Here is an 18,435-nt window from a genome sequence, read left to right as displayed (position 1 = left end):
TTAGTCGACCTGAGCTAGTGTAAACCAAGAGCAATATTTCACCTTGGTAGAATAACAAACAGATTTATTTTTTTTTGCTTTCATAGGAGACTTTTAGAGGGAACTTATGTAGTTTTAGGGCTTCTGACTTTGGATACAAGCTAAAAATACTGTCTGCTGTTGTCACAAAGGCTTTCAGTGGACGGGTTTTACTGTTTTTCATTATCCATTTAAGTCCCTAGGTAGCTGAACGTTTCTACCAAAGTGATATGTTGCTTAATAACAACATGGGCTTAATTTCAATTCAATCAATGCACATCATAAAAGTAAAGAGCCAAACAGAGTTTCCATTAGCACAAAATGTATGTGTCGATATTTTAATCTAGTTCCTGGATGAGTGGGATTGAATTGAACCAGGCCCTCGTTAACTATGACCACTGTGTGTTTCCTTAAATAGATCCACGAACTGCTTCCTTCTTACCCTCCAGATCCAAGCCCTCCATCTCATCTTGCAAGAACAAAAATTGGCCACGTCAGTTTATTTTTGTTAAAACAAGAAGGCACTAATATGTTGTTGAAAGTGCACAACAAAGAACAAATGTAGAATTTTTGAAAATGAGATAATTTAGAATACTTTGGAAGATGGATTTAGACTTTATCTAATCATTCTTCACTAATTTCTGGATCAAATTCAAGTTTGCATTAAATTAGCTTAACATAAGAAATTGGTACTAATTAGATGTAGTGACATAAGATAGTTGTTTTTGCATTTTTGCTCGTAGATAAACAGATGTTACAGTTGAGTCGACACAGAGATGGAAATGAAAAAGACAAAAACATAAAAGAATTTACTTTAAAAGTACACCATAGACTTTTGACAATACAAGCTAAAAGAAGCATGTGATACACTAGCAACAAGCCCAGTGTTTATTTTAAGCTGCAGCTTTAGACAAATCTTTTCATATGACTTTGTAAAATAGGATAGGTTGCTTTATTTTGTAGCCGGGGCAATGGTTGTAATTTTATGTAATTTCAAAGTCAAAATAAATGAGTTAATTTGAAAGTGCACTCAAATCATGTCAAATGATACCAAAACAATTATTAGAAATTAGGAAAAAAAAGGAAGAAAAAAATGTTCAATTAATCCAATTTATTTATTGTGTGCAGTATATTAAAGAACACAGAGCAGCTTCTGAACAAACAATACTGTATAAATTCAAATAAAATAAAAAAACAGTACCATTTTACTTTTTTTTTTCAACTTTCCTGCTCTGAAAGGTTGTCAGATTAATTAGTTCCCAGAGTAATTGTTGTCTCAGTTTTGCTATTAATCCACATGTAGCATGGATTAAATACTAGCATTTGAATACCTGCAATAGCCAGTGCGTCCTGATGCTCCTGGTGGCCGGAGAAGAGCACACTGGGACTCAGGTCTTTACAGGGAAACTGCTCCCACGGTGGCGTCAAGTCTTTCTGCTTGTCCACTCCTTCCACCTCCACATCAAGGATCACATGGAACAGCTGAGGATATTTCTCCGGGGAGTCACAGGCATCGAGCTCCGGTCTACGGAGAATTATACGGCGTGTGCAAAGGAAATGAGTGGTCACACTTATTTTTCCAAATAAAAAAAATGATTTTTTTTTTTTTTTGTTTTTTTTTACTTAATTTATCTCATAGAAGTGGGACAAATATGAAGCCTCTTTTCTCACTTGTTAAACTTTAACATGGTGGTTCCAGGAGCAATAAAGCCAGTGTGGAACTGGATCTGGAAGATCTGAGTGTTGGACACCTAGCAAAAAAAACAAGACAAGGATTAATTTTTAGCCAGCTCCACATTGTTGAAACAAGAATAATTTAAAAAGTCATTGCAGACTCTTTTGGCAAATAAGTTTAAGGTTATTACTGTATGTCACTGCATGCAGTCAGACATACAAACACAAACACTGCTCCTAAAAACAGAACTAACAACTGATTAGATTGTTGAAGATTTTACACTCCTTAGTGTCCTTTACTATGATTATTAGTTTCCTATGATGGATCTTGCTGCAGGAATCTAAGGAACATTACCTTTGACTGCAGACGCCCTCCAATCGTTGACCTCATGTGGTAGACAGAAACCACAACATCTCCCTGAACACTCACACCGAGGGGGAAAACAACTTTCCCCTCCTGGATCCTGTGCTCTCTGATGAAATGGGAACCAGGAACAGTTTGGGGATAGTATAGATAGTACAGTATAGCATAGATGAACATTTTTAGACAGTGAAAACCATTCTTAGTCAAATAAAATTAATTTTTAGCAACGACACAAAAGCACTTACATGTCATGACATTACTCTTCCAAAAACGATTTAATTTTGTTTTTGTCAGCTTGTTTAGAAAGTAAGAATTTTTATTTTTTTTCTTACCTCATCCTCTCGTATTCCTGAGCTGTGGTAAAGATCTTTGTCTCTCCAATCAGGACGTCACAGAAGGGCCGACAGCCGCTGCGCTGCTTGTTGAAACAGGGGATTGGACTCATAGTGAGGGCTTTGATCACCAAGGGCTTGGAGTGCGGCAGAGTGGGCTTCTCTGATACCATGCTACATACATAACCTATGTACCTGTATGGAAATAAAAGTTACAGAAAAATGTAGTTTGATTTACAGTGTAAAAACTTAAAATCATTCTTTATTTCATTCAAAGTATTTGTTCCTAAATAATTTGATTCCAGTGACCTCTTTCAATATCCTTCCACTGAATTTAAAAGTGAAACTCATGTAATCACAGATTTATTACACTGAAAGTGATTTATTTCATATCCGTCTCAGAGCTCATGGATCCAAACCTGCAGTGTGAGGGCCAGAGTCCGGATCCTGGTCTCTTGGCGCTGAGCAGCTGCATGGCAGGAACTGGGTGGCTGAAGAGGTGGCAGAAGCAGAACATGGCACAGACCAAAACGCCGGAGGGAGCACGGCCATCCTGTGTGCACACAAAGCAGACAGCTTCCACAATTATTGCCCCTTACAACTGACTTTTACTTATTTGGAGAGGGTAAGACTTTTAGCAGATAATAGGAAGTCTGACAGGAGAGCAGTACAACTCTATCATTTGGAGCCACTTTTTTTCTACGTTTCAGCACTTTGTGTTGCATTGTTGCTGAAAATGTGCTATATAAATAAAATTACCTTACCTTACATTTAACTTTTAGTTAGAATAAAGAAGGTTAAACAATATCTTATAGCCCTACTTTGTGTACTTAGTATGCAGCAGTCTGTCACTGAAGGATCTCTATAGTTCTACAACAGTTTGATGCATGAAGTGGGAGACGTTTTCATATTTTAACTAAAGTTCTTCTGTCTCCTAAGACAGAGCTGGCCTTCCCGATGTTGCAATGTTAAAGGGCTACTTCACAGTTTTTGATGAGTCTGGAGTGTGTTTATCTCGAATTAAAAATCCAAAAATATTTTGAATCTACACTGGACAGAGGTTCTTTAAGAAAGTTTGTAATCATGAAACATTTTATCTATTTGCATAGAACAAAATGTAAAAAAAAATGTTTTGGCTCTTTTGTATTGCCTCATCTTGTAAGCTGAATGCATTATTACATCCCCACCTAATAAAATATTAACATATGTTTTAAATTCCTGAGTTTTTTCTTTCCAGTATAACTTGTTTGCAGTTTATTTTAGGTCGCAGTAAAGCACAAACCTCTTGGGGACTGGAAGCAGTGGGAAATGTCTTCAAAGAGAAACAAATTTGGTGAAGATTATGCAAGAGGGAGAAGTTTGCCAAGCCACTGCCAAACCACAGCAGCTTGGCAATAACATCTCCCCCCACATGCCAGTGTTTCTGTCACTAAATAAGAGCAGAGACAGTTTGCACAGTCTGAACCAAAACACATCACAGTGTGTGTGTGAGGGTATGAGAAATTAGCAGAGTGCAAAGTGATTTTCAGAGTTACTCTTTTGGTGCACAATGGAAGTAAAAACTGTATTTAGTATTACTCAAAACTACATCTGAAGCTCTGATTGAGATTTGAGCATCTTACCGAACAGGTGATGACACACACATTCTTTGGGTTCTGTTTGAGCCAGTTGTGCATGTTCTTGCACACAGCAAACAGGTTGTGAAGGCTAGGAGCTTGGCGAGAAGGCCAGTTGCACTCTGACACCTGGAAAAGGGTTTGACAAAATGGGGGTGAAACGAGCAGTAAAGAGTGAGAGAGATTAGAAGACAAGGAGAAAAAGGGTTGATGAAATCAAGCAAAACAAAAAGGGAGGCAGAAGGAAGATGAACAGTTTGGGAAAATGAAAAAATGGGGGGAGGAAAAGGGAGAGGTGGAGGTCAGAAACTGCAGCACAGAGCAAAACAACACAACAGTTGCCATGATGAGTCATCTGCTACAAGTATTTATGCTCCACAGCGTTTCAATTTTTATCTGCTGCAGGGTGGCAGTATTTTATTAAGAGAGCTCCCATGAAGGCTTTAACTTTTAATTCAAACCCAGCTGTGCAAAAGTGCTGCATGCCATTAGGAAAGACCCCATGGAGAGAGGCGAAAAAACCTAAAAAAATAACATATTAAAATGGCTCAGTTGTCGTATTTGGATATCATCTATAACACAAGTTATTTAGAAAAAATGCTGTGGTGAATTCACCTTAAAAAATAATCAACAATTTTCTCTTATTACTATCAATGAAGCAACAGAAAGTATAAATACAAAGATTTTTTAATTAACAAATGCCATTTTTAGGAATCTTGCACAGCTTTATGCAAATAAAGGTCAATTTATCTAACTAAAAGTGTGCTGTGACAATAGCACAGGGATTAATCAGGTAATATTCCCCGTTTTGAGACCTGAATCAGCTGCATTTTAGGAGGCAGAAAGCATGTCCCCGGTAACAGCAGGTCATGTGCTGGTCATCTTCACATCAGTCTCACAAATCAGAAGAAAGGAGACGACGACGTTCTCGCCTCAGAGGTGTAAAAAACTAATGCGCTGTCACATGTCCTTTGATTCTAGTAACATATGACATATTAGTATATCAATATATAATACTAATATATTAATATATCACAGTATAAATCAGGAAAACATAAATATAAAAAAAACATATCCACTGCCACAAATTCATATTTAATAGTTGAAGCATAATAATGCACTGAGAAATGTAGAAAAATCCAGTGTTTAATTTCAGCATATTTATCAAGTTTAGAAAAAAAGTTTCATGTTAAGAAATAATCTGCGAAAATAATACAAGTTACAAGGATGTTCTATAATTCAGTAACACGTATTCATTGTTATATTAAATTTTATACATAAACTTTGGGAAGAAAATATAGACTAAAAACTTGGTAACACCTTTTTGCCATTTTGCTCTTTAGTGGGAGTCTAACAAGCGGAATTGCAGCAAAGACTGTCTTTTTATTTCTTTGTTTATTCAAATGTTTCTGTACCTTTCTTTCCTGAAGTGTCAATTATCATGAGGAAACTGTATTGATATGGAGAAATTAACAGACTTGAACAGCTGGTCCTTCTGGTGTCACTCTGCCACCATCCAGAAAGCAAATTAATCTGTTTATATTCAAATAAACTCGGTGCCACAGCAACCAATAACCAAAACAAGCATATAAAACATACGAGACATAATCACACTAACCCTGTTCGAGAATTTGGCGCCACGGTAGTTTCGTTGCGAAAGGTTGAAAACTGTGTAGTGGTCGGCATGACGACTGTCGAGGAATGAGCGGATGTCCTCAACATGGTTTTGGTAGCCAATCTGGACTGACTCAGCAGGATATGTCATGACTGGAAGGAAAAGAGATGCTCAGAAAATTTTTACTTTAGAATTTTGCATAATTACGGTTAAAACTTAGAATATAAAAAAGGTCACCATTAGAGAATGATTATCAATGGTATGTTGATGCATGTTTAGACACAATACATTGTCTGCTGACTTCGTTCTGCACTCCATCGTCATATTAATGATTATGTAAATCATTATTACAAAGGAAGGTCAAACAAAGACAAAGAGTAAGTTAATTAAAAACCAGTTTTATCTTACCTATGATCCTTGATGTAATATACGCAATGTCCAGCTCTCCTTTAGTGTACCTGAAACAGACAAAAGGCTTTAAAATCATTTTTTAAATTTCTAATTAGAATTGGACAATGTATTATGAATATACATAGACATCGCAATATATGTGTCCATCCATCCATCCATCCATCCATTTTCTGAACACCCTTGTCCCTCAGTGGGGTCGGGAGGGGTGCTGGTGCCTATCTCCAGCTAACGTTCCGGGCGAGAGGCGGGGTACACCCTGGACAGGTCGCCAGTCTGTCGCAGGCAATATATGTGTGTGCAATATAAATATTGCAAACGTTATGCAGTTCTACCTATAGTCCAGTTAAAAACAATCTTCATAGGAAGACAAAAGCCTTTCTTTACCTGAAAACCGATTTAAAATCCTAAAATAAATGTATTTTCATGGCAAACACTTTTTAAAATTCCATTGTTCTCCTCTTCATCAATAGACCATTATTTTTCACAGTAATTCTGTTGTTTGTGTTGGTCTACCAAATAACATTCCAATAAAATACACTGATGTTTGTGGTTGTAATATTACAAAACATAGAAATGGGGTGTGAATTATTTTGCACATTCCTGCATTCTACATCACCTTAATTGAATGAAATGTTATATTCCTGTGTTTCTGGGAATGATCAGACTTTGAGTGTCAGATGGTCATAATAAAACATGGTAACCGATTCCATAAATCCATAGAGGAGGTCAAATGTCGCGTCTACAAACTGGCAAGAACACAAAGACAAGGTCAGGAATTAAACTTCAAGCATTCAGTAGATTTATCTGGGCTTCTGCTAATCACTGTCAGAGCATCGTGTTGCCTGAAATTCAAATCTTAACGTTTAGATTCGATAGGTTTATGAGCAGCAGAGGCACATGTGAGTCTGGGTGAATAAAAGTTGACTTTTTCTAGTATTACAACAGTTTACCGGGCTACTCAGCATCAAAGGGACGCCATGAGGGAATTCTTTATAAACACCATTGCCTTTCATTTCAGTTCTTCAATGTAATATTTCTTTTTTATAATTGGGAGTAGCTGCACTGTTTACACACAGATAATCCACCACTGCAGCACTAGAGAAATTGCAGTAAACAGCATGGACCCAATAATGATGAATGAGACATGATTGACATGTCTTTGATATTATAGAGCTTTAACTTCAGCAGATGACACCAGGACAGTAATACAAATTTTGAGTGCCAACTATGTGCATAACTGAGTCATTTGTAGCATAATGAGAAAATCCTGTGGAGCTGATTGACCACGAACAAACACCTCTCTGATTTCATGGGGCTGACATATGGACCCAGTGGAAATGTCTGCATGATGTCACAACAAGCTGTATTATCATATACTCAGATCTATATTATTGAATTTCCACTTTTAAAAACTTTTTTTTCCCAAACTTCCGATGTATATTCAAGGTTTCAACTTTTTCTCATAAAGATTACATGTTTTTTGATGGACTAATGGAAAAATGGTCCGAAGACTGAATTGATGGAAGGATCTATGTATGTATGAATGAATGTATGTACAGAAGGATGGATGGATGTGAACTTTCTCAAAGACACCATTTGAAAAATGATTCCACTCATACAGCAGTTGTAATTTGTATTTTATGATTAGGAAGTAAACATTGGAGCATGAAACAGTTTTAGAACAAATTGCACATCTGCAAAGCTGCTTATAAAGAGTGATGAGAAACACAAATTAAGACAGAGTGGGTTAGATCTCATCTTTGATCTGGGTTCCTTCATTCTACTCCGCTCCAAAAATGTCTGTTTTTTTTGGGTTTTTTTGTTGCAAGTGTGATGCGTCAACAACTAAACACTGTTTGAATATTTGCACTCCGAGTCTGTGACCCAATTTCTATTTACAAAACGTGGAGTGCAAAAGAAAAAGACAGCTCCTCTCTTTCAAAACTAACCTTGGTTCAAGTCAACTCGGTTCTATTTTAGCTTCAAATTATCTGTTTTACCACACTTTTTTGAAAACTCCAAGCATTCAAACAGTTTATGTTGGACGAGTTAAAGAAAAGCAAGTCAATAAAACCAGGATGATTAGAAACAAGTTAAAACGAAATAAAAGAATAACAGCATGAATTTAGAGGAAGATTGATGCGTTTCTGTCTGGTGGGATGAATGTGTTCCATCCCAACTCATTTGAAGTTTCCTCAAAATGATACTGTTTAATACTTGCCCCAGATTGAGTCTACAGCAGATTCTCTGTTCTTGCAGGTACATACACAAAGAGGCTGTGCTGCTTTGAATATAGATGAGACTGGGGTCCACAGCAACCTAAAGAGCGTCACTGGGGCGTCAAATGAGAGGCAGAGTAAGGACTGCAGCCTGAAAAGTTTAACTTTATTCAAATATGCTCACGACTTCTCTCTGAACAGTTGCAGGGATGTTATTTTTGCAAATTGGCACAGGCAGAGTTTGTGAGGAGGTACAAAAATAAAATAAAAAAGCACCCGAGACAGACAGTGACTAGAAAATATTTCTAGAATCCCAAACGCTGAAAAAACAGGCTAGATGTCTAACAGAGGTGTGTGGGCATATCTTGCCAGAGAGACGTTTTTAAACTTTTACTAAAATTAGTGACACAGTCAGCTATATAAATAGTTATGGTTTGTTGTGCTTTTTTGAATTTCATTTGCCTTTCATTTCAGCATTGTTTTTTTTTTTTTATTTCCTGTGTTTTCAGCTGCATTGACGACTAAATGCGTCTGTACAGGGTGCCACAGCTCCACCGCTGACCCATAGAGCGCCAATCAACCAAAAAACAGGTTTATGATTCCTAATGAGAAATACAGAAGGAAATATCATATTACATATACAGCAGATACTCCACAGTGTAAGATGAGAGGAGAGACAATGCTGAAGTGTCATTTATCGGGTATATATTGTACACAAGCAAGGCAGATGCACAATAATGTTACAGGAATGTAACAGATACTCTGCATAGTAGAAGATGACCAATTATTTTATAAATTAAAATTTTAGGAACAGTATGCAAACGTCCTACATTTTAATGGCTTGTATTGCAAAGCTGTTACCAAAGGGAGATGCTAATGCATCAATACGTTTGCCAACCGTCATGAAGAAACTGAAAAATAAAAAGCACTGCTAAGAAGTACCCTGGATGCCAGCAGGTCATTCATGAAGAAGAGCATCCAGGGCAAAAAGAGGAAGACGAGGACTCAGATTCAGACGGTCAGTTACCGTCTTTATTTTTATTATTGATTTTTTGCTTTGTAGATGGACTATGAAAGAGTCTCAAACAGGTCCCCACAGTGCTGCTTAAATATGAACAGGAATATTTAATGTGCAGATTAGTTTAGCTTTCTCTCAGACTTGTTTAAATATTCATCAGTCCAGGGTATACCCTCCCATTTGCCCAATGGCTGCTGGAGACAGGCAGCAATATAATGACTTGGGTTATTTCAGAACATGTCATTTTTCGTCAAAACAGTTTGGTTTAAAAAAACGGCACGCTGAGAATGGATCCTCCCAGTGAATGTCTTTTCAGTCAGAATTCAAAGGGAAATTTCTTCTAAAAATACACATCTTCAGCACACAACTAAGGGAAATTAAAACCAAATGTCAACTCTTTGAGGATTTACTACTAAAAACAAATACTATCCATGCAGTCCAGTAATAGTCCAGTTGTTGATACTATCTTCCTTAATTTCATACAAATATTACAATTCTAGAAAGCACAAAAACAATATTCTTATTTTGAAACAGGTTTAAATTTACAGTTTAGATTTTGATGCCTTTCACGTATAAACAATTTTCACATTTCTGTAACATTTACTTCACAGAAATGTTTTGAATTGCTGTGTATATCTGTGTAGTGACCTTTTGTCATGTTGCAACTGCACACTGTATGTTTTCTGTTGGGACATTAAATAATATGACAACACAAAATAACGTATATTTATGAAGAGGAAGGAAACCAACAAGTGGTTTTCAAACTTTTTTACTAGTAAAAATCAGAAAAATGTGGCAAGCTAGTATTCAGCCCCCTTTAATCTCAACCCCCAAAATAAAATCTAGTGCCACCATTTGTCTTCATGAGTCATGTAGTGTAAAGTCATATATATTAGATCATTGGTAAACAAACAGCATTACAAATGACAATGAACACAGACAGAAAAAGATGGAGCTGTTGAGAATTTTAAAGCAGGCTTACACTAATATCCCAAAGTTTGAACATCTCACATAAAATGGTTGAATCCATAATGTGAAAAAAGAAACGGCATGATAAAACTGTAAACCAGTTTTGTCATGGTAGTTCTAGAGAAGAGGCAGAGTTTAACGGCTCAGGTTTAGAAAACCTGTCTAGACGTGCCCTCCAGAAATCTGTCCTCTGTGGAACTGTGGCAAGAAGAAAGCTGTTAATGAAAGAAGTACATCCTGATTAAAGATCACCACAAGTCATGAATGGATCATAGCAGACATGAAAGAAAGTAGTTCTGGTCAGAGAAGACCAAAACTGACATTACTGGCCAATAATACACAAAGTGTAATAGAAATGCTTGCAGAAAACCAGTAGACCCAAATAACACTGGGGGAGGGAATACAAATGCACACCACACCTTAAAGATTTTTACTTGTAGAAAATGCAGAAAACTACGTGTCATTTTTCTTTATGGACTGCTTTGTGTTGGTCTCTAGCACATAAACAATGCTGTTGTAACTTGAGAAAAGTGCGAAAGTTGAAGACTGTATCATTTGGCTTCCAAGTTAAAATGTGCATTATCATCATCGTCGTAGTCATCATCATCATCATCATCATCATCATGATGTCTCGTCCAGGATTAAATTTTGTCCTCAGGTATTCAAAGTGTACAATCTGCGTTCAGATGCACAAAGGGACAAAAATAACAACAGCAATTCTGATAAGTGACTCTAAGTTTCTGTAATATTCTGAACTGTTCTCTGTCTCTCCTGCACCCGCCTCTCTATTTTTATGACCGCCCACTCGCAAATACCTATACACTCCACTCAAACACACACCGCTGCACGCATGGCCTGAATGAAATGAATACGTTAGTATCAGCAGTGCACAGGCCATTTGGCACAATGGGCTCACATGAATAATTCAGCCAGAAGAGGAGAAAAAGACAGCAGAAAGACAGAGAAGCAGAGAGATGGAGCTGAGATGAAAACAGGACAGAATGACTGGAGGAGGGGAAGCACGAGAGGGGGATAAATACCATAAAATGTGCTGAGTCAAGACACATACGGATGCGTGTGTATGTGTGAGTGTATGTTTGTGATTACACAGAGGCTGTTTTGTGCTGCCCAGAGCAGATGCCTGTGCACAAACACACTGGAACAACCCAGCCGTGTCAACCTCTCGTTTCCCCCGCTCCATCCACACTGGGCATTTCTACTCTTAAAGCTCCCGCAGACACTTACTGTAACCAAACAATGCATGCAAAGTAGAGTTTAGCTATGTGTATTTTTATGTCATTGTTCACTGAAAACTCCAGACAGTTTCCAGAATCAACATCAACAGTATTAAATGATATTTACAGCTGTACTATATCATTTTATATCCAACATGATGGATGTTCCCTCATCTAGAAAACAAAGAGGCATTTTGAGATGTAATGAATATGAAAAGTAATGTCTTCAAAATAAAGAGTAGAAATTAAGCAAGAGTGATTTCTACAAAACCCATTATTCATGTATGTAACAATATTTAATTCTAACCAGCTGAAATCTACAGCAAAGATTATCAAAAATCCTCAGACAATTTCAGGTCAAAAAGTCTTCTAGATTGGCTTTTCAGTTTGAAAAGCCAATCAAACTGAAATAGATTGTGTATTCTGTTAGGTGCGTGGTACGGCAGCATCACAAAAGCTAAAAATAACACAAAATCCGAATGAAAACAGAAAGACTTGAAAGTAGGAGAAAATATATGCTTTGATTATAATAAGGGCAGAAGATCTGTATATTCATGCAGGGAGTCGAAAAATTACTCCACATCAGGAGTGATGTGTTCACTTACGTGGCGACCTGATGCATGACCTTTGTGGAGGTGTCCTTCAGAGTGTCTTTTAAGTTGTCCTTAAAGTTGCTGAAGAACTTGCCAGCTCCTCCCTTCACCATGTCCAACAGCCCTCCTCCATAGCCAGCGTCCATATCTGAAAAAACAGAACATTTAGCAAACATGAATCCAGTAAAAGTAAATAAATCCCAGACTGACTCACAAACTGGTGTGAATTTGCTCAGAAGCAACTCACTGGCCATTTGTGAGAAAAACAAAACATCTAAACGACAACTTGATTAGAATAAAGCTTAATATTGTCTAAAGGTAAAAACTTCAGACAACCAGCAGTAACCAGTTTTTATTAAGTGTCTCATTTTACAATCCTTCAACAGTGCAAATTAACAGTGTTTAATTTATAACCACTAGACTTGCTAATCAACTTGAAGGTTTGCCTAGAGACAATTCTGAACAAAATGCATCTTAAAGTCTACTGCTGTTTGATAGTCTGATTATTTTTTCATTTCTTTTCTTTACTTATTTATTTGCACTGGTAGAAGTGTCAACTATAAGCAAATACTGAACAATGAAATATTTATAGCCTTAGCTAATTTGCATTTTTTTACTGCAAGGGTATAGGTGAACAATGGAAAAAAAAACATGTTATTTATAGAATTGAGTTTAATGTCTCAGATCATTTTTGTTTTTGTGTGTTTATAAATTATTCAGAATCAGCTTTATCCATAAAGTTTGTCCACACATTACAGACATTTGACTTAGATTTCACTTTGTCCTCAACAAAGACATTTAATTGTGAATGTATATAAAGAGGGAAAATAAAATAAATGAAAATGTAGTTTTTTTTCTTTCTTGTAAACATGTATACATATTGTGTTTTCACAAAAGGTTGTGTAGATGTATAAAAGTGTTAAACTGCCTAGATTAAATGCAGTACAAATATAGTCTATATTTTTATATCCTATTTCATGCCGATATCCTGTAGATACATTAACATTTCACTTTGAAATGATGAGCCTATGAGTCATAGCATAAATACATCTGCTTGTAAAGGATTGATCCACAAGGGCACAAAAACAGGACACTCAATAAATTACACACCATCTGCACTTGTGTGTATCTGTGGCGAATGTTGGAAGACATCCAACTGTTATATCTGAGTCAGCACCCGACTGGTGATCTGAGGGCTTCTCTCCCTCATCTTTTCCTTTCGGTCCCTGCCTACATCCACTTCAATCTGCGACCTGCACCATAGCAACAGCAGTGTCATAATTTTCCTTATATCCAGGCAGTGGAAGGGAATCCACTTATATTAACAATTAACAACTGGTGGTCTCATGTCATCATCAAGCGTAATAAAATAACTTGTTGAACAGCAAAAATCACCTTCAGCAAGTGCTACAGTTTATTGTTGTAGAAGTGTGAGCTGACTCTCTTAAACAGCAAGAGAAAAGACAGATTGGAATCATCAGTGCACAACATGGATTGGATTTTCTGATGACAATCTGAGGTGATGACGTAAAATATGTGGGGTAACCAAAGATGGCTGACAGACTAACAGCCCCTCCTCTGATTGGAGGGGCTCTATCATGACCTGTAAGAAATTTGCTAACTGCTTTACAGAGAAAATTCAAAATAGTAGAGAGTTAATCCAATCCAGTATCAATGTGATGTCCAAACAAAACAAAATGACCCTGTTCTACTAACTCAACCATAAATACATCAAATAAGCTCCAACTGTGAAAGAACCACAGCAGTGATTCTGTTGGACCTCAGTGCAGCATTCAGCACTGTTGACCATGACGTATTACTGAAGTAACTAGGGAGCTGGGTCAGATTCTCTGATACAGTACTTGACTGGTTCCAATCTTACCTAAAGAACAGACCAAAGGCAGCTTCTCGTCAGAGCGGGCAGAAGTCACATTCAGGGTACCCCAAGATACCCCTCTTATTTAATATCTATGAGCTCCTGTTATCTCAGATTATAGCAATTAATAATCCCACAGCTATGCAGATGATACGCATCTCTATATTTAACATCATCAAGTGACTACAAACCCATTTAAGCACTGAGCAGATGCATGGAACAAATCAATGCGTAGATGTGAAATAACTTTCTTCAGCTGAACAAAACCAAAACTGAAGTTATTATTTTTGAACCTACAGAAGAGTGATCAAGTTATTCAACTATTAAAACTAGGAACTAGCTGTAATAGTTAGGCCTGGGTATAGTCTCTCACTATACCCAAGCCCATAGTCTGGGTATAGTGAAAGTCTCAGACCTGAACCTTCAGATACACATAAAGACAATTACAAAGACAGCCTTCTATCACCTAAAACAGTTTCCAGGATTAAAGGAGAAATGTACCTGCAAGATCTAGACAAACTCATCTATGTGTTTATCTTTAAACACATTGATTACTGCAACAGTGTCTTTACAACTTTGCCTAAAAACTCAGACAGCTGCAGCTGATCCAGAAAGCTGTTGCTCACATTCTCAATAAAACCAGGACGATAGAGCACATCACCCCAGTTGTAAAGTCCTTACACTGTCTCCCTTTAGCTCAGAATATAGTCTTTAAAATACTTCTGTTAGTATATAAATCACTGAATGGCTGAGGAGTCCAAATTAAAAGTGAAACAGAAGAAAACAGAAGCTACTAGTTGTCTCCAGTCAGATTAGCAGGTTCTCCGAATGCATCGCCCTTTTCTGAAAGCCTCAAACCATTTTTTTGTTTCATTATACTGACCAATGTCATTGACACAAACAGAGGTAAACAATAAAGCTTCATTGCATTTTAGTGCTCCTACACTCCCAGGCCTGGTTTTGTTTGACTGCCTTGTCAAATAAATTGTAATTGGCCTAACTATAGATAATGCTGTTGACACATTATTAGTCATTCACCGTACAGATTAACCAGAGGTATAGCTCTCCTTTCCTGGTTATTAAAAGCTACAGAAAGGATGACACAACGGCATTACAGATCTGATAAGCTGCAGCTCCAAGCTGTCAGTATGTCTGGCATACAGAGATTTATTTAATTAAAGTTTGTTCCCTTTTCCGCACCTTCATATGATTTTTATCTTCTGTTGAACAAGGAAAAGAGAAAATATAGCAGCTGTTCATATACAATGTCATGAAAAAGTCTCAAGTTATTCTACATTCTATATATTGTTTTTCCAGTATCTCTACATACTGATCTTCGAGTACTTCCAGTACTTCCACTAATCCAAAGAAAAACTACAGCCAACATTCAGACCACATCGAGGACACTCAAAACCATTCTAATGGCGCTTGTTTATGGCTAACTTGGAAAACTTCCACGAGGATGTTTCATAGCAATCTGAAGGATTTCTCTCTAAATATATGAGGTTTCTTCACCTCCACCGTTAGTTTCAGCCATGCTGTGGAGGAGAAAATGTCAGTAGCTCCATCATCTTATCAGAAACATGACAGGATCATGTTGAGGGAGGATTTCTGTGTAGACTACAGCTCACTGTGCCATTTTGTCCAATAATCTTAATTCCAAAGCTGTCAGAACAGCTTTTTAAAGAGTTGCAGTAGTTAAGTAGTTTTAAGGAGTTACTGTAACTGCAAGGAGATACAATGAGAGTATTTTAAAACATCACAAACCAGCTGCTCAATTTTTATTTTTCCATATTGCAAATAGTTTTTAATGCACAAATTTGAACATTTTGTACATGTTTTAAAAAATTATCCTCAGCTAGAGGTGTAAAGCCCAAAAATAACCAAAAAATATTCACTTATATTTGTGAAAGATTTCCATTCTCTACAAAAAAAAAAACAAAAAGCTCAAAAATAGTATGAATTATTTTGAATCTGAACCACATGCCCTGTCTTCTCTGTGTTGTTTCCCTAACTTTAGTATAACATAAACTCCTTTTGACTGTAATGTGAAGGAATTATCCCTTGATCTCTTTCTGCTCTACATCATTTCCAGACACGTCTGTTTGAATCTGCCTGCTCCTTGTTATTCTGTTTGCTGGTCCCTTTTTTTCCCCTCTGTGTCCAGATGGATGTGGGAGTCTGCAGCCTGGTGAGCCATTTACAGTGACGAGGCCTGCTAATGCAGACACCGGAGCAGGCTCTGATAACGACTCGATCAGGTAAAAAAGCCCGTCCACTCAGAAAGAGAGTGGGTCGGCTGAGAGCTCTTGGCTTTGCCAGAGAGATCAATGGCTTGTTTGAACGTGTTTCCCTCCTTCCAGAGAGCCAACCTTTAGCTTTCAATATCCGACTGTGTGAAAGTGGGGCAGATGGATACAGAAACACACACACATACACACGCGCAAACAAACATCAAAACGACTATGTATAAGTGAGTGGGCAAGGCCCGCCAGGCCAAACACACATCTGACATGAGGGACCCCTTTGCCCCCTCCCCACTCCCACTCCCCTCGCCACACTGACCCTCCCACTCTCCTCATGCAGCTTCTTTTGTTTCACAAAAACATTTATCCCTGGAGGCAGGCTCACTGCACACAGCACTGCAGAAATGCTACACCAGATGCTAAAGCAAAGAGTTTCCTTCCAATTGTTATTCTCATTAGATTTGAATTATTGTTAATTAAACCCATTTTGATTTCAAAAATAACGTATCTGGTACAATTTTCATATGATTATTCATACTTCAATCTGTGCAATTGCTGAATACAACAAAAAACAAGAAAAGTTTATTCACATTTCAAATACCAATAGATACTACTTAGGTTTACATGCATTTTAATTACAAATAAAGAATGTCAGTCAAATAGATCCGGGGTGCCTGTCTGATTAGTTTTTTAATGGGATGTCCAGACGTGGGGTCATTAGTAGTTTTTAGGTGGTACACCAAACTAAAAGCCATAGCAGAGTTTTGCTTTTGTCATATTAAGGGTAAGGTGAAAAAGTCAGTTGGTGGTGAACATTTAAAATGGACAAATATGTAAATAAAATAAATTGAATATATACAGATACTAATTGAAACTGGTCATTTACTTTTCTGAATTCATCCTATCACACTTTTGCATAAAAGACTGCCTGTCAGTACAGATGGCAACATTTCTAGTAAAGGTGCACCACTCAATCGACCAGAGATAAGAATTGGATGATTTTTCCTTAATCAGTTCAGGTAAAACATTAGAAAATCTGGGGGGGAGATACTTAATCATTAAATTAATTAAACTCAAACTACCACTATGTGCTATCTACAAATTCATAAATAAATAACACATTCTGTGATGGACTTTGTTTTTGAATATTGTGAAAATTTGAATGACCTTAAGGATAAATCTCTATACTGCAAATCTTTCATGTTTTAAACTGTTCCTTCCATCAAAAAATAAGGGAATCAGTGAAAATCAGCAGGCTAATTAGGCCAAAAAGCCTGATCAGTGTCTCTAATTTATTTGGTGTGGCCACTGGCATAACCTCTCCCCCCCCCCACCTCAGAGAATCCACTCTAATAGATAAGAGACACTCCTAATGTGCATCACTCATAAACATCGATGATTTTTGACTTTAATAATTATATAAACAGTTAAATCCTGCATATTTCTCCGAGCTGATGATGCTTTCATTTGCTTCATTGAACAACAATCTATAATTTCTAACGATTTGCATCCTGAAATACTATTCTGAAGCCTGAGACCAATTCTTAATATTGACATTCATATAATTTCTTATGAGTACTAGGACAACTAAATGTTATTTAAAGTGTGTATTCATAATTTGATTTGCAGCCTATAGAGTTTTTTTTATTTTTATTTTTTTAAGATTGTCAATTCCACTTGCAGTGTATTATCTTGATATCATGAAAATATGAAGTTAATTTCAAGAGGACAGCCAACTGAAAAGCCTACATTTGGCTTCAGTGTGTACTTCAGTGTTAGCTAGAATAATGTTCCAGGCTGGCTCTCCACCGGGACAGGCCGCATTAACACTCTGTAAAGTCATCACATCTTTACTCTAGCCTTCTCCATATCAGAGTACATCATCTAATCTGCCCGGGGGGCCGCCGAGGGTTCCTACCTGAGCTGTCCATGGTGCTGCAGTCCTCCTCTCTCAGTGGGCCTGCCTTCGGTCCGAGGGTGGCCGCGATGGAGCCGCCGCCGCCGCCGCTGCTGCTCCCCCTGCCGAAGCCGAAGCTGTCTCCGCCGCTATCGACCAGCTGCAAACATTCATAGCCATCGTAACTGGTCTTTTTCTTGTAAGCTCCCAACAAGCTCATTACAAAAGAACGCAAGGATGGGGGCGGGGGAAATTATTTAAAAAAAAAGACCAGAGGAGCCTCAAAATGACGAGTAGGCTGCTACACCACCCCGCCGCCTGCGTTGCTACTGCTGCTGCTGCTGCTGCTGCT

General features: G+C 37.5%; 1 protein-coding gene across 4 annotated transcripts in view; it reads right to left on the bottom strand.

The window, feature by feature from the left end:
• The window catches only part of dnajc6 (DnaJ (Hsp40) homolog, subfamily C, member 6), a 33,749-nt gene that overhangs the window by 9,996 nt on the left and 5,318 nt on the right, over positions 1 to 18,435 (bottom strand). For 2 of the 4 annotated variants that reach the window (XM_015038343.1, XM_015038345.1), the window contains exons 1-11: positions 18,105 to 18,416; positions 12,077 to 12,212; positions 6,028 to 6,077; positions 5,623 to 5,771; positions 4,011 to 4,133; positions 2,808 to 2,941; positions 2,389 to 2,583; positions 2,048 to 2,165; positions 1,690 to 1,769; positions 1,350 to 1,543; positions 461 to 487 (exon numbers count right to left, since the gene is read on the bottom strand). In XM_015038343.1, the coding sequence (XP_014893829.1) occupies positions 461 to 487; positions 1,350 to 1,543; positions 1,690 to 1,769; positions 2,048 to 2,165; positions 2,389 to 2,583; positions 2,808 to 2,941; positions 4,011 to 4,133; positions 5,623 to 5,771; positions 6,028 to 6,077; positions 12,077 to 12,212; positions 18,105 to 18,303 (1,405 nt within the window). In that variant the 5' untranslated portion in view covers positions 18,304 to 18,416. Of the gene's footprint in view, positions 1 to 460; positions 488 to 1,349; positions 1,544 to 1,689; positions 1,770 to 2,047; positions 2,166 to 2,388; positions 2,584 to 2,807; positions 2,942 to 4,010; positions 4,134 to 5,622; positions 5,772 to 6,027; positions 6,078 to 12,076; positions 12,213 to 18,104; positions 18,417 to 18,435 lie in introns of those variants that run through there. The other 2 variants (XM_015038346.1, XM_015038344.1) reach the window with 2 other exon arrangements.

This window comes from Poecilia latipinna, unplaced genomic scaffold (assembly GCF_001443285.1).
Source record: "Poecilia latipinna isolate Pla-1442-1.1 unplaced genomic scaffold, P_latipinna-1.0 Scaffold438, whole genome shotgun sequence".
Taxonomy (NCBI): Eukaryota; Metazoa; Chordata; class Actinopteri; order Cyprinodontiformes; family Poeciliidae; genus Poecilia; species Poecilia latipinna.
Note: the sequence above shows the minus strand (reverse complement) of the source record. Positions and strands in the feature narration are given on the sequence as shown.